This window comes from Cyanistes caeruleus, chromosome 18, assembly GCF_971803275.1.
Source record: "Cyanistes caeruleus chromosome 18, bCyaCae1.hap1.1, whole genome shotgun sequence".
Taxonomy (NCBI): domain Eukaryota; kingdom Metazoa; phylum Chordata; class Aves; order Passeriformes; family Paridae; genus Cyanistes; species Cyanistes caeruleus.
Window position 1 is genome coordinate 12,043,799 of NC_141718.1, and position 12,644 is coordinate 12,056,442.

General features: G+C 51.6%; 1 protein-coding gene across 4 annotated transcripts in view; it reads right to left on the minus strand.

Moving 5' to 3' along the window:
• The window catches only part of KSR2 (kinase suppressor of ras 2), an 81,100-nt gene that overhangs the window by 12,553 nt on the left and 55,903 nt on the right, over positions 1-12,644 (minus strand). For all 4 annotated transcript variants that reach the window (XM_086856554.1, XM_086856552.1, XM_086856555.1 and 1 more), the window contains 2 exons: positions 4,675-4,771; positions 777-910 (listed from right to left, as the gene is read on the minus strand). In XM_086856554.1, coding sequence (XP_086712680.1) covers positions 777-910; positions 4,675-4,771 — 231 coding nt within the window. The remainder of the gene's footprint in view (positions 1-776; positions 911-4,674; positions 4,772-12,644) is intronic.

Genomic DNA, 12,644 nt, shown 5'->3' on the forward strand with positions numbered 1-12,644 from the left:
GTGGGAAAAGTCAGCAATGTTCTTATTCCCCGCTTAAAAAAAAATGGAGAATATCAACTCTGTTCTTTCTTCCCCCCTTCTGTTTCCTTTTTCCACCCCAACTTTGCTTTTCCTCCTCTCCACAGCTGCTGGAACTCTTTTCCCTGCCATTCTTACAGCTGGGAAACCTCCCAGTGTGGCAGGAAAAGAAATTTAATAAGGAACATTTACCAAAACCTTCAGATTTAAACCCCCCAAGACCCCAAAATGTCACAACGTTGTGAAAGTCCCAAGCTTGGCTCTCATTTTCCGTGCCTTGCTCCGTGCCCAGCACAGACACCATGGCCAGATGTCTGTAATTCCCAAAATGTCACCGGAGTGGGGACAGGGATGGCATCACTCAGTCCAGGCAGGAGATGAAGCAGATGCCAGGGAATTATAACGATGGAAAGGGAAAAGCCAAGGAATGAACCAGCCCTGCTGCCACAGGAGCATCTCCTGGGTGACTGCAGGGTGGTTTGGCCATGGAAATGATGCATCCCATGGGAAAAGGTTGGTCCAAGAGGCACAATCTGCCTCTCTGAACCAAAATTCCAGAGGCTCACATGTGGCATTGCTACGGGTCAAAACCAACTCCCTTCAAACAGAGCAGCCCCACAACCCTCAAAGGCCTCTGGAACTCCTGTCTGCTGAGGCTGGTGACACAAAAATGCACTTGGAGAGGGATTTTTTGGGATCTTTCCCCACATTTGGGCATGGGGAGGAACTCATGGTTCCATGGGTCCATGTCCTCCTACCTGCCCGCTTGGAGAACTCCGGAGATGCTGAAGAGCCCGAAGTCGGTGATCACCACCTTCCCATTGTCATAGAAGACATTCTTGGACTTGAGGTCCTTGTGGAGGATCCCCTTGGCATGCAGGTATCCCATTCCCTGGGATGGAACAGAGAGAGGAAAACACCCCCAGGTCACAAAAGCGGCACAAATGGACGGGATAACGCCGGAGTGGTGGCATTCCCATGGGATGCCGCGAGCATCCGTGAGCCACCGCGGCACATCCCAGCTGGACCACGTCCCCAAAGGGCCCTGACAGAAGGGAAAGCGTCTGGAGGGGTCCCGTGGTTTGGGATGGGCTCCTGGAGGGAGATGGGATTATGGAGCGGGTGTCCCAGCTGCCACGGCGCCCACTCATCTTCCTGATTAATCGATTCCGCAGGAAAAATTAGCGCCAAACCCACCCGGCAGCCGCTGCTCTGGAATCCTCCTCTGGGAAATTGATGGTGATGATGTTTTTGCCTCCCTTTTTTTGGGGGGCTGGGAGAGGAGGGTAATAAGTCACCGCTCCCCATCGCCCCGGCGGAGCCATCGGCGCTTCCGACGGCCCCATCCGCCTGGAAACGGGCGCCTCGCAGGAGTCCTGCCTTAATTCCTTTCCCCCAGGAAAAACTGCTCGGTAGTTAATTAAAATTAGTGCTAATGAGGCACAAAAAGGCCATGGGTGGGAAATCCAAACTCTCCTGTTTAGCGTCGGCAAATCAAGCAGACTGCTGGCAGCTCCGTGTGGCGGATGTTCAGCTCCGCGGGATAATTCTGGGAATGGGGAGGGGGATAAAACACATTTATCCCAACTTCAGCAGGGATTTTGATGCTGTCCCACTTTTCACTCTCCTAAGCAGACTCAGGGAAAACTTGATCTGCAGGATGCTGCTGAAGGATCAATGCACAACAGGCCGGCAAACTGTTGCTTAAGAGGGAATATTGGTTGTCTGTCACCGGAAAAGGGGAATTTATTAACTGGAATTCCATGGGGATCCATCCATTCTGAGTCTCATCTTTTCATCTATCATCATTAACCACGCAGGCTGTGCGAGAATTTATTTTTAAGCTGGCGGCTGATGTGGAGCCAGAAGCCCAATCCAAATTCCACCATCTGGAAAAAGTGGGAAAACAAATGGAAAACCACCCCAACCCAGCAAGATGTGGGGGTTTCACTGCACCCCGTGGGGAGCAAATCCTACAGAGCCTCTGCCAAGGGATGCTGGAGGAAGGAAAGGATTTGGGGCTGGATGCCAGGACCATTCCAGGCACCGGGATTAATTAGGGGTCTCCAGCTCCCAGCACATGAAATAATGATGAGGTTTAAAAATCGGCTTTCAAATGTCACTGTCACCCCCAGGAAGTGCCAGGGTGGAGCAAGGAAAACCATTCCAGTGTTTCCCTGCCCAGGTGCAGTGCAGGGCCCTGAGCACCCATGGATGAGCCCCGGTGCCACGGGAACGCTCCGCAGCCGCTTCCCGTTGTTTGAGGGTGGAGGAATTCCAGAGCAACATCAAGACCTTGCTCCCACCTGCTCCCACATCCAGTGGGGAGCTCATGTCCATGGAATCATCAAACACGGCCCCGCCCTTACAGAAGGAATTTTTCCAGGCAAACCCAAATCCCTCACCTCGCTCTGTGCAGATCCCACTGCAAATTCCAGCCCTGGCACCTCGGCCCCTGGGATGATCCGTGAGGAAACACTCAGGGCCAAGTAATGCCTTAATTTGCTGGGCTGTGTGAAAAGCCAGCTCCCTCTGCCGGCACCGCTCCGGGGAGAAATCATCCTTCCCCTCCCGAGGGTCCTGGGATAACCTTGCACCCACTGGCCCAAGGAGCTGAGCAGCTCTCCCGTCACATTCCAGGACTCAAAGGACAAAATCCAGCAACTGCTGTGACTGCCCAGCAAATCCAAGGATTTCCGGACGGTGCAGCTCCAAGCCCACCCAAACCAAGGTGCTGGGATTTTCCTTCTCTTCCCAACACCCACCAGTTCCAAGTCGTGTGGAACATCTGCTGGAGATTGGTGGGGAAAGATGGGAAGGCTGGGAATGGGCCATGTGGTTGGGCATTGTGGCAGAGCTGGACTTCTCCAGGAATTCCCTTTGGTGCTCCCTTTGGAGCTCTGATAATTCCTCCAGGGATTTGGGGTGGATACAAAGTCCCTCTGCCTCTCACCACCACAGAGCTGGAGGTTTCCAACCTGTTCCCAACAGGCACCAGCTGCAGAAAACAAGGATCTCAGCCTGATCCTCGAAACCCACACGGAGCCATGACCCCACGCAGGGAAAGGGGCTGAACGGAGCCGCTCTTCCCGCTGGGAACATCTGGAAGGCAAAAGCCCTGAGCACAAAAAGGGGGAAAAATACAAGGCTAAACTGTGATGCTTCAAGTGTTTGCTCAGCGGGAAAAATACGTGTCTGAAAGGTGGAAAACATGGATCAGAAGTAGGAATTAAGAAGGGAGAGGCTCTGGGCTGCCTCAGGCACCCCCAGCTCAGGCCGTGGCTCTGAGGTAGCTGAAGGTTCAGGCTGTGCTCACCTGTCAGCTCCTGCCTGGAAATCCCAGGAGAATTGAAGGAATTTAAAGTTTAAAGTTAAAACTGGGTCTAAAAAACCACAAAATAGGCAATTTAGTAAGATACAGCCTAAGCACCATCCAGGGAAAAGGCACCGACCAGGAAATATTGCTGAACATATTCTGCTTTTAACCTGGGTTTGAATATTTAAGGGGGGCTAAGATCTGCCAGCAAACCTGATTTTCTGTTGTTTTCCCACAGTTAGGTGTGGGATCAGCTCCAGGTTTGGCTCCGGGGTGGAAGTGTTGGCTGACCTTGAGCAGGGAACAGGGGCAGTGTCACAGCTCCCATGGCAGAGCACGTGCCAAATATTTTTGGTGATAAATGTGTTTGGAATCACAGCAGAACCCCGTTCTGACAGACAGCTCAACACCTCAGCGCTGCTGCTGACATCCCATGGCAAAGCTGTGAGGGCTCAGGACCCAAATTCCCAGCCATTCCACCCTGCCACGGGAGGATCCTCCCGGGGATTATTTACAGGGACACGCCTGAAGTGTGGGAGATGCACTTGGAGTCATCCCTGGGAAAGGAAAAGCATTTTTAGCTCTGGAAATGTAGGTGAGACCCTCCTTGTGGCACCACAGCATGGATTTCTCCAGGTCCTGGGAATGCTTTATGGGAATATGGGGAATGCTGGAAGTGTCCAAGGCCAGGTTGGAGGGGGCTTGGAGCAAACTGGGATAAACTGAGAGAGTGGAAGGTGTCCCTGTCCATGGCAGGGGGTGGAATGGGATGAGCTTTAAGGTCCCTTCCAACTCAAACCATTCTTGAACTCCATGATTATGACATTTTTTTTCCAAGAGGAGAGCAATATCCCACCAGGAACTCCCTCACAGCAGCAATGCTGGATTTAAAAACCTGAAATTCCAGCAGGGAAGAGGAGCAGCAGCCAGGATAATCCCCAAGCATGGGGATCCTATGGAATCTTTGGTGCCACCCCAGTTTAGCCACATGAGAGAGGCCAAAGAGACCTGGATTTAAAACCAAGGAGTTCTATCCTGCTCAGAACCCTTGGATTTTAAAACCAAGGAATCCTATCCTACCCAGAATCCTTGGATTTTAAAGCCAAGCAGAGCTATCCTGCTCAGAACCCTTGGATTTTAAAACCAAGGAATTCTATCCTGCCCAGAATCCTTGCATTTTAAAGCCAAGCAGAGCTATCCTGCTCAGAATCCTTGGATTTTAAAACCAAGGAGTTCTATCCTGCTCAGAACCCTTGGCTGCTCCTCTCCCGCTCCCCAGAATGATTGGAGTGGGCTCTTGGCCGGTTTTTTTGCTGGATCCAGACCCCACCAGAGCGTACCTTCACAATTTCTTGTGCTATCTGCCTCGTCTTGTTGACGTCCAGGACAATTTTGGCGTCCCTCACCACGGAGTAGAGAGTCCGTCCTTTACACAGGCTGGAAGAACAGGAAAAGGGAAAGAGAAGTTACCAACCCTCCTGGGGAAACAGCCCCAGATTCTAAAGCAGGGAACCGTAAATCATCACAGGATTTTGGCCAGATTTTGGCCTCTCGGCTCGAGGCAGATTGAAGATTCCACAGGGAATTGGGGGTTCTCCCAGTCTGGCACTGGGAGGGAGCTCCCACTGCTCCTGGCGTTTCCTGGTGGCACCACCCCGGTGACACAAGGGACAACTTGGGCTGGCTCCTGGCTTTTCCCTGTATCCCAGCCTGGAGCAAAGCACCTGGCCCTCCTGCTTCCAGGTTTTTGTGCAGAACTGGCCGTGGCTCCCTCCTCCTCCTCCTCCTCCTCCTCCCTCGGGATACAAAGCTCACAGATGTAAAATGAGTCAAAAGAGGAAAGACAGGGAGGGGAAAAAAAATCCCCCAACCCAACCCCATGCACTCCACAATGTCCTCCAATTTTCCTTCTCGTACCAATTACAGTAAAATCTATTTACAGAGCCTTAATTACCAAAGGCAGCTGGATTGGGGGGGAGGGGGGATGGATATAAACCAATTAAAAATATATTGACATTTGAATATCATAATGGAGGACGTGGGTGGCTGCTGCCTCGACTCCCGCCCACAAAAAAAGAGCTTTTTTTTTTTTGCTTTTCTCTATCCACCCACGCTCATTCCAGGCAACTTTGGAAAGATGAGACTGGATACCTGTGCCTGGGAAATAAAACACCCAACACACAGCTTGTTAAGGAGGTTTGGTGGCTGCAGATGTTGATTTGATTCTGTTCTGGTTAACACATTAAAAGTTCCGGGGTTTCATTCCGCTGCTGTCCCCTCGCCCAGTTCTCCTGCCCTGGGAATTCCAGCACACACTGGTTTGGATTCATCCCCTGGGAGAGGTTTTGTCCTTTTTGGGTGAAAATCATCACAGAATCACAAAAGAGAATCACAGAATGGTTTGGGTTGGAAGGGACTTTAAGGACCGTCTAATTCCAGCCCTCTGCCATGGGCAGGAACACCTTGGATGAGGCTTGGAGCAGCCTGGGACAGTGGGAGGTGTCCCTGCCATGGCAGGGGGTGGAATGGGATGGGCTTTAAGGTCCCTTCCCACCCAAACCATTCCATGAGCCCATGAAAGCCAGAAGAACTCCAGACTCCAGAAGCTCACGAATACAAAGGATCCTCCTGCTCCTAAGCCAGAAGCTCCACATCGCTCCATGGGCAGAGAGCAGGATTTTCAGGACGAGCAGTGAGACAGGAACGGGATCAATCCCACATCCCACGGGTCTAGGAAAGACAACAGCGCCCTTCCAAATATTTCCTCACTGGGAGCGTTAGGAATTGTCCTGCTGGACACAAGTGAGCCACAGTTGGGATTTAGGGCAGCAATGCCTCCTCAGGGATGGTTTTCCTTGCTCATCCCTAAGCATCCCAGCTGGATTTAGCCCCGAAGCAGCTGCGATACGAACACGCTCCCTCTGGAGCATCTCCTGCAACACTTCAGTTGCAGTCAAATCAGAATTTGCTGGAGATTAGGATCTGAGCACTTGGAAATTGGTGATAAAATCCTTGTGTTTCCGTGCCTGGAATGAATCAGTGTGTGGAATAACGACGGACATGAACTGTCCTTCCACCACCTGTATTTTTCCACGCTAATTTGCCACATAAACCCAGCAAGCTTTAAGCTCTGCCACAGAACAGCCTTTTGCCACCTCCATGACCTGCCTGCACACACAGGAGTTCCCCCAGCCCTTCCCAACCCCCGGAAAACACGTTTTCTCCCAGAGAAAACCATTTGACAGCCAGTTGCCTGTGATCTGAATCGGTCACAAATTGACACTGGAAATGCTGTGAGTGGATTAGGGCTGGAACAGGGCTGGGTTCCAGCCCTAAAGCGAATTAAGTTCAGCTGTTTTCTTAGGAAAGGGTTGTTTAGAGGAATATCCTCACATTTCTGCCTCTCTGAATTGCTGAGATAACCCCAAGAGCAGAGCTCGCAGCCCTTTGCTGGTGAGATTCCCATCTTTCCACTTCATTTACAGGATTTCCAAATCCTTCCCAGCGGATGGAGGCGGTGCAGGAGAACAGCCAGACCTGGGGTGGTGGCACCAGGACATGTCCCTGTCACCTCTGCTCCCCAGACCCTGGCAGAGCTATCAAAGCAGCCCAGGTGCTCCTCCCCTCCCCTCGCTGAATAACAGCTCCGAATGAATTCACCGAGCGCCCGCCGCACCGGCACATCCGACTTTTCTTGCTGGATAAGAAGCTGCCAACGCGGAGATAAAGCCTGGTTGATACCTTTTGTGCAGCACCTGAGCCCATTCAGCCACCACCTGCAGAACCTTTTCATGGCACAGCTCAACCATTCCGCTTCTCCTCGCTCCTCAATCGCTCCTCATTCGGGCAGGACAAAGAGCGGCGCCCGGGGCACGCTCCGAGTCTCCTGCCTTTCCACTTGGAGAGGTCCCCGCTGAGCGTGGCTTTGAGGGACACGGATGTGGGTGACAAGGCCACAAAATGCCTGTGCTCGACGTCAAAAACAAGGCAGATAATTTGCATCTTCAGATGGATCCTGGGTTATTCAGCGCTGAGGTGAAAATTCGTAAGGAATTCTTGTCTTCTTCTCCCAAACTTCTCCGTGCCACCTGGCAGCAGAGCGGGTTGATGACACGTGCCCCAGTGCCACGAGGTGACCCAACGCCATCCAGAGCCGAGGGGTGGCTGGGACAGATGCAGAGATCCTTCTGGGAGTCCTCAGGAGTGCGCCTCATCCCATGGCACATCTGCATTCCGGTGCCTTTCCCAGCATCAGGACAGGCCTGGCCCCATCCTGCTGCAGATGCCACTCTCAATTCAAAATGAGTTTTTGAAGTGTTCAGCCAAGCAAGCCAAATCCCAAATTGCTTTATAAACACTGCATTCCCAACGTGGGCTGGAGACATCGGCAGTGGGAGCAGAGCCAAGGCGGCTCGCAGAGGAACAATTTGGGATGAGGGAGGAAGAGCTGGAGCGCTGCCTCTGGGAGTTTTTGCTGTTCCATGGGAAAACAGCCTCATCCATCTTCCATCCTTCGGGGGTTTTTACCCCTCTCTGCAATACTGATGGTCATCAGCTCTGCACTGGTGGCCAACACCTCCACCCTGATGGTCACTGTCTGTGCATTGATGGCCCTTGCTCCTAAACTGGTGGCAAACACTTCTACCTTGATGGCCACACCTGTACCTTGATGGCCACCACCTCTGTCCTGGTGACCATCACCTCTAAAGTGATGGTCATTGTCTGTGCATTGATGGCCATTGCTCCTACACTGGTGGCCAACACCTCTACATGGACAGCCACCACCTCCAATGGCCATCTACCTTGATGGCCACCACCTCTGCAGTAATGGTCATCAAGTCTACACTGATGGTCATTGTCTCTACACTGGTGGCCAACACCTCTACATGGACAGCCACCACCGCCAATGGCCAATGGCCATCTACCTTGACGGCCAGCACCTCTATACTGGTGGTCATCAAGTCTACACTGATGGTCATTGTCTTTACACTGGTGGCCATCACCTCTACCTTGACGACCACATCGTTACCTTGATGGCCACCATCTCTGGACTGGTGACCATCGCCTCTACACTGATGGTCATTGTCTCTACACTGATGGCCACCACCTCTACATTGATGACCACCACCTCTATACTGGTGGCCACCATGCTACCTTCATGGCCAGCACTGATGGAGATTCCATCCTGACTGCCGCTCAGGAGCAGGGATCGTTAGCCGAGCCAACGGCCTGGCAGTAGCAGGGTGGATTCCATCACTCCAGGAGCTTTGTGCTTCCCTTCCCTCTTCCCATCCACACAAACGCCCGTTCAATTAAAGAGGTGATAAATGCCAGACCCCGGGAAGTTCATTCCTTGCTGGGATATGGATTTATAGGGAAGCAGCTCGGATACCATGGAGACAGTCAGCACTACAGACCCAGGGGAGACACTGGAGAAGAGAGCGAGGTGGGGAATTAATAAAAAATGCTTTAATATAAAAATACCTCTGCTCCCAGGTTACATCTGTGCTGGAGGAAAGACACGGCAAAGGATGCTTGGATGCTCCCACATTTCCCAGCAGTTTACCCACTTTGAGATTTTCATGGAAAAAGGGACCTTTGGGGAATGTTAAGAAAGAAACAGCAACAGGAACCACTGAGCCGGGACTTATTTGATTTCATTTGAGCAGGACCAGAGAGGGAAAGAAGGAGCTCTGCACATTCCGGCACATTCCTGACTTATTTTGGAAGTTTTCCAGCTGTTCCCATATATTGGGAAAAAGCGAAAAACAAGCCAATATTGGCAATGGTGTTTTTGGAATTCAACAGCTCCTGAGGTGTTTCAAAGAAAGGAAAATTGAACGAGGCTGGAAGAGCAGCAAAGGGAGAGCTTTGGGTTCATTTTTATCCCAAGGTTTTATTTTCCTCTACATGGATAAGGAATTTCGCCCCCTTGATTTCCTGCCAATGCCAGAGCGAACAGCGGCAGCATCCAGCCTGAAATTCCTCTACATCCAAACGCTATGACCAGGGAGGAAAAACTAGGATCTGAGGGAAAATTTATTCACTGAAAGGGTTGACAAGCCCTGGAACATCCCTGGAGGATTTAAGAGAGGATGTGGCACTTGGGGAAGTGGATCAGTGGTGGCCTTGGCAGTGCTGAGGTTTGGGAATTGACGATCTTAAGGATCTTTTCCAATCAAAACAACTCTGTGGTTCTATGGGAGCAGCAGCCAAAACTCTGTGCCAAAAAAGGGCTGAGCACCAGCATCCAGCAGATCCCAGCCTCTCCAGGCTGGAAACACTCATCCCACCCAACCCCATTTCCAAATGAACAAGCAACCCCAAAGGGAAGCCAGGGAATTCAATTCCTGCCATTTCAAGCAGAGCCCATATCCCCAGCCCGGAGATGGGAGAGACCCTCCTGCTCCTCACGGAGGAGCCTCTGCAGAGCCAAACCCGCAGGAGGAAACAGAAGAGCCCTGGAGAGCCAACGCTCCCCTCATCCCGCTATCGCCAGCCGATGGAAGCACCGGGTTTTGATGGATATTACTTAGGCAGCAAAATTTTCCTGCCGGCAGCTGGCACGCGAGATAACTGCAGCCAAACCACAAGGGCTGCAGGAGGAGGAGGAGGAGGAGGAGGAAAGGAGGAGGAGGGGGATCAGCCTCCCCGAAAAGTAGCTCCAACTCTCTCGTTGCCTCGGAAAAAAACAAGTCCTTTGGAAAAAGCCAACTCCATGCATTTTTATTTGGAGGAAATAGAGGAGACGAGCTCTTCTCCAGCTGCGGGGAGAAGAGCTCGGAGCCAGGTGAATGCAAAGCAGCCCCCGGGGCTTAGCTAAAGCCAGGCTTGCAAACAAGTCATCCGAAAAAACTCCGTGCTCCAGGTGCCACTCGCTGCCTTTGGAAGGGACGCGCTCAGAATGGGCTCGGAGCGGGAGGGTTGGGTGCACAGGGATGAACGGAGGCGCCTCAACCTCCTCGTCTCTGATATATTCTCTGCACCCTGCTCCTCTGGCTTCTTGGAACTTCAGGAAGGAAAAGAAATTTTTTTAAAAACCCATTTGGAGAAAGGAAAGGAACTTTGGGTAGAGCCAGCTGCTTCCCCTGTAACCCTGCTCCACTTTGAAATAGTAATAATGATTATTATCAATAAAAATTAATGCTGCGGGTCACAGGAAGGATCTGTTTCTTTGGCTAGGCAGGGTGCCAGCACATGGATCCCCCACAGGCAGCCCTAGTCTGTCCCAAAGAGGATCCCAGGCATTGAGGATGCTTGAAAAAAACCAGGAATGATGCTGGGATGTCACTCAAAAGGGACGGGAAGAGCTGGCACGAGCGGAAGGACTTTTTGGGACCATCTCTCAGCGGGGCACTTAGTCAAAGGCATTTCCTGAAATCCCTTCCTCTCCAGCAAAGCGAATCCCGCTGTGTTAAGCACTTTCCCCGGAGAAATCAGGGCCAAACCAGCAATATTTCCATGGCATTTGGAAACACTCTTAAACACAAAGGAAAACTTCCCCCTGGAGCATCCTCCACGTTAAGGAGCAGCCGCCGGCAGGGATTTGATGCTCCAGTGGGTACGAAAAGCTCAGCCAGCCCTGATGTTTCCACATCAAACACAGAGGATCAAACTGCTGCTTTTCCCCATTCCCAACCATCCTCTTGGCTCAGGATATTCCAGGCCCCTCCCCAAGCTGCTGTCTGCCGGTGGAAGAGAAATCCAGGTTTAATGTTTGTATTAATCCGCGTATCGACTTTCCCGCTGTCCGTCGTTATCAAGATTTATCCGGCCTGATGGCCTGGCATCGATTGGGAGGGAGTGTATTCCCAAGGGTCAATCCATTCTGATCCCACGCCTGGCATGAAGTCGATCCCTATTTATTATATGATCTACGAGCTCCATTATTTAGCTGCCAGGGAAGGGAATGTGGCGGAAAAGTAGGAAAAGGGAAAATAACAGAGGCAGAGAAGAAGGGTCCGGCTCCCAAAGTGAGTGTTTGGGGTTAGGGGAGGCAGGAATTCGGCTTCCCTTCCCAAAATACACACAGGAGCAGGGAGAGGAGGGCAGGAGCTGAAAGGCACTTTGGAAACGCTCCAGGACCAGAGAATCATGGAATGGTTTGAGTGGGAAAGGACCTTAAAGATGATCTCATCGCACCACCTGCCATGAGCAGGGACAGCTTCCACTATCCCAGGCTGCTCCAAACCCCATCCAACCTGGCCTGGAACACTTCCAGGTGTGGGGCAGCCTGTACCAAGGCCTCACAGGAAAGAATCTCTTCCCAAAATCCCATCTAAGCCTGCCCTCTGCACATGGAAAGCCATTCCCTGTGTCCTGCCAGCGCAGCTCCAGCCTGGCACGGAGGAAAACAAGGTAGAAACTCTGTGCCTCAGTTTCCCTTCCCACTGAACAGGATTTGGGGTCTCTCCTTCGATTCCCTGTGCAGGAGGGAAATCTTGGAGGATTCATTTTAAGCCCATTGAGGAGAAAAATCCAATTTCATAGACTCCTGACACGGTTTGGGTTGGAAGAGCCCTTAAAGATCCTCTCAATTCCACCCCTCACCATGGGCAGTGATGTCACTCAGGCTGCCCAGGGCTCCATCCCACCTGACTTTGTTCTTCCTTCAATTTGTGCTTTGTTAAAGCTCAAAGGACAATTTGGATGCCCTGGAGGGAAGAGGGAACCGGCTGCAAGCACCAGGGAGCATCCAGAGGGAAAAACCAGACCCCCCAATCTGTTCCATCTTAAGTGCCATGATTTCCACCCTTCTCCTTCCTTCCCATCCTTCAAATCAGGTTAAACATCCCCAGCTTCCTGAGCATTACGATTTACAAGCCCCAAATCCTCCCCAGCTGGGCTGTGCCTGTAAATGTCAGGAGATCTGGCACTGGGAGAGGCTCGAAGAGCCGAGAGTTTAAAGATGAGCTTTGTCCAGAGCTCCTCCGTGCTCACCGGGAACAAATTCCAGGGATGGGAGAGCATCCCTTGTGAAGGGCTTGTTCCTCCCAGCAGCAGGGCCAAACATTAAATATTGGCAAAATCCAGCATGGAAATCTACTCTAAAATCAAAGTAAACCCCAATAGTTAGTCCATGCACTGAAGTTATCCATGAATAAACAGCTGAAGTGCCTTGGATATGCTGCCCATCCCTCGCTCTCATGCCTTCCCTATTAATTAGTGCCAGGGAATGTGTTCCTGTCATTAAAACCTGTTTTCCACAGAGAAAAAAGAGCAAATTCTCATTTCATCTTTGCTATCTCAGGTAAGGACAGGGACTGGGTTTATCTTCACCCCCCCACCACCACCAGCTCCAGGGAAGGGT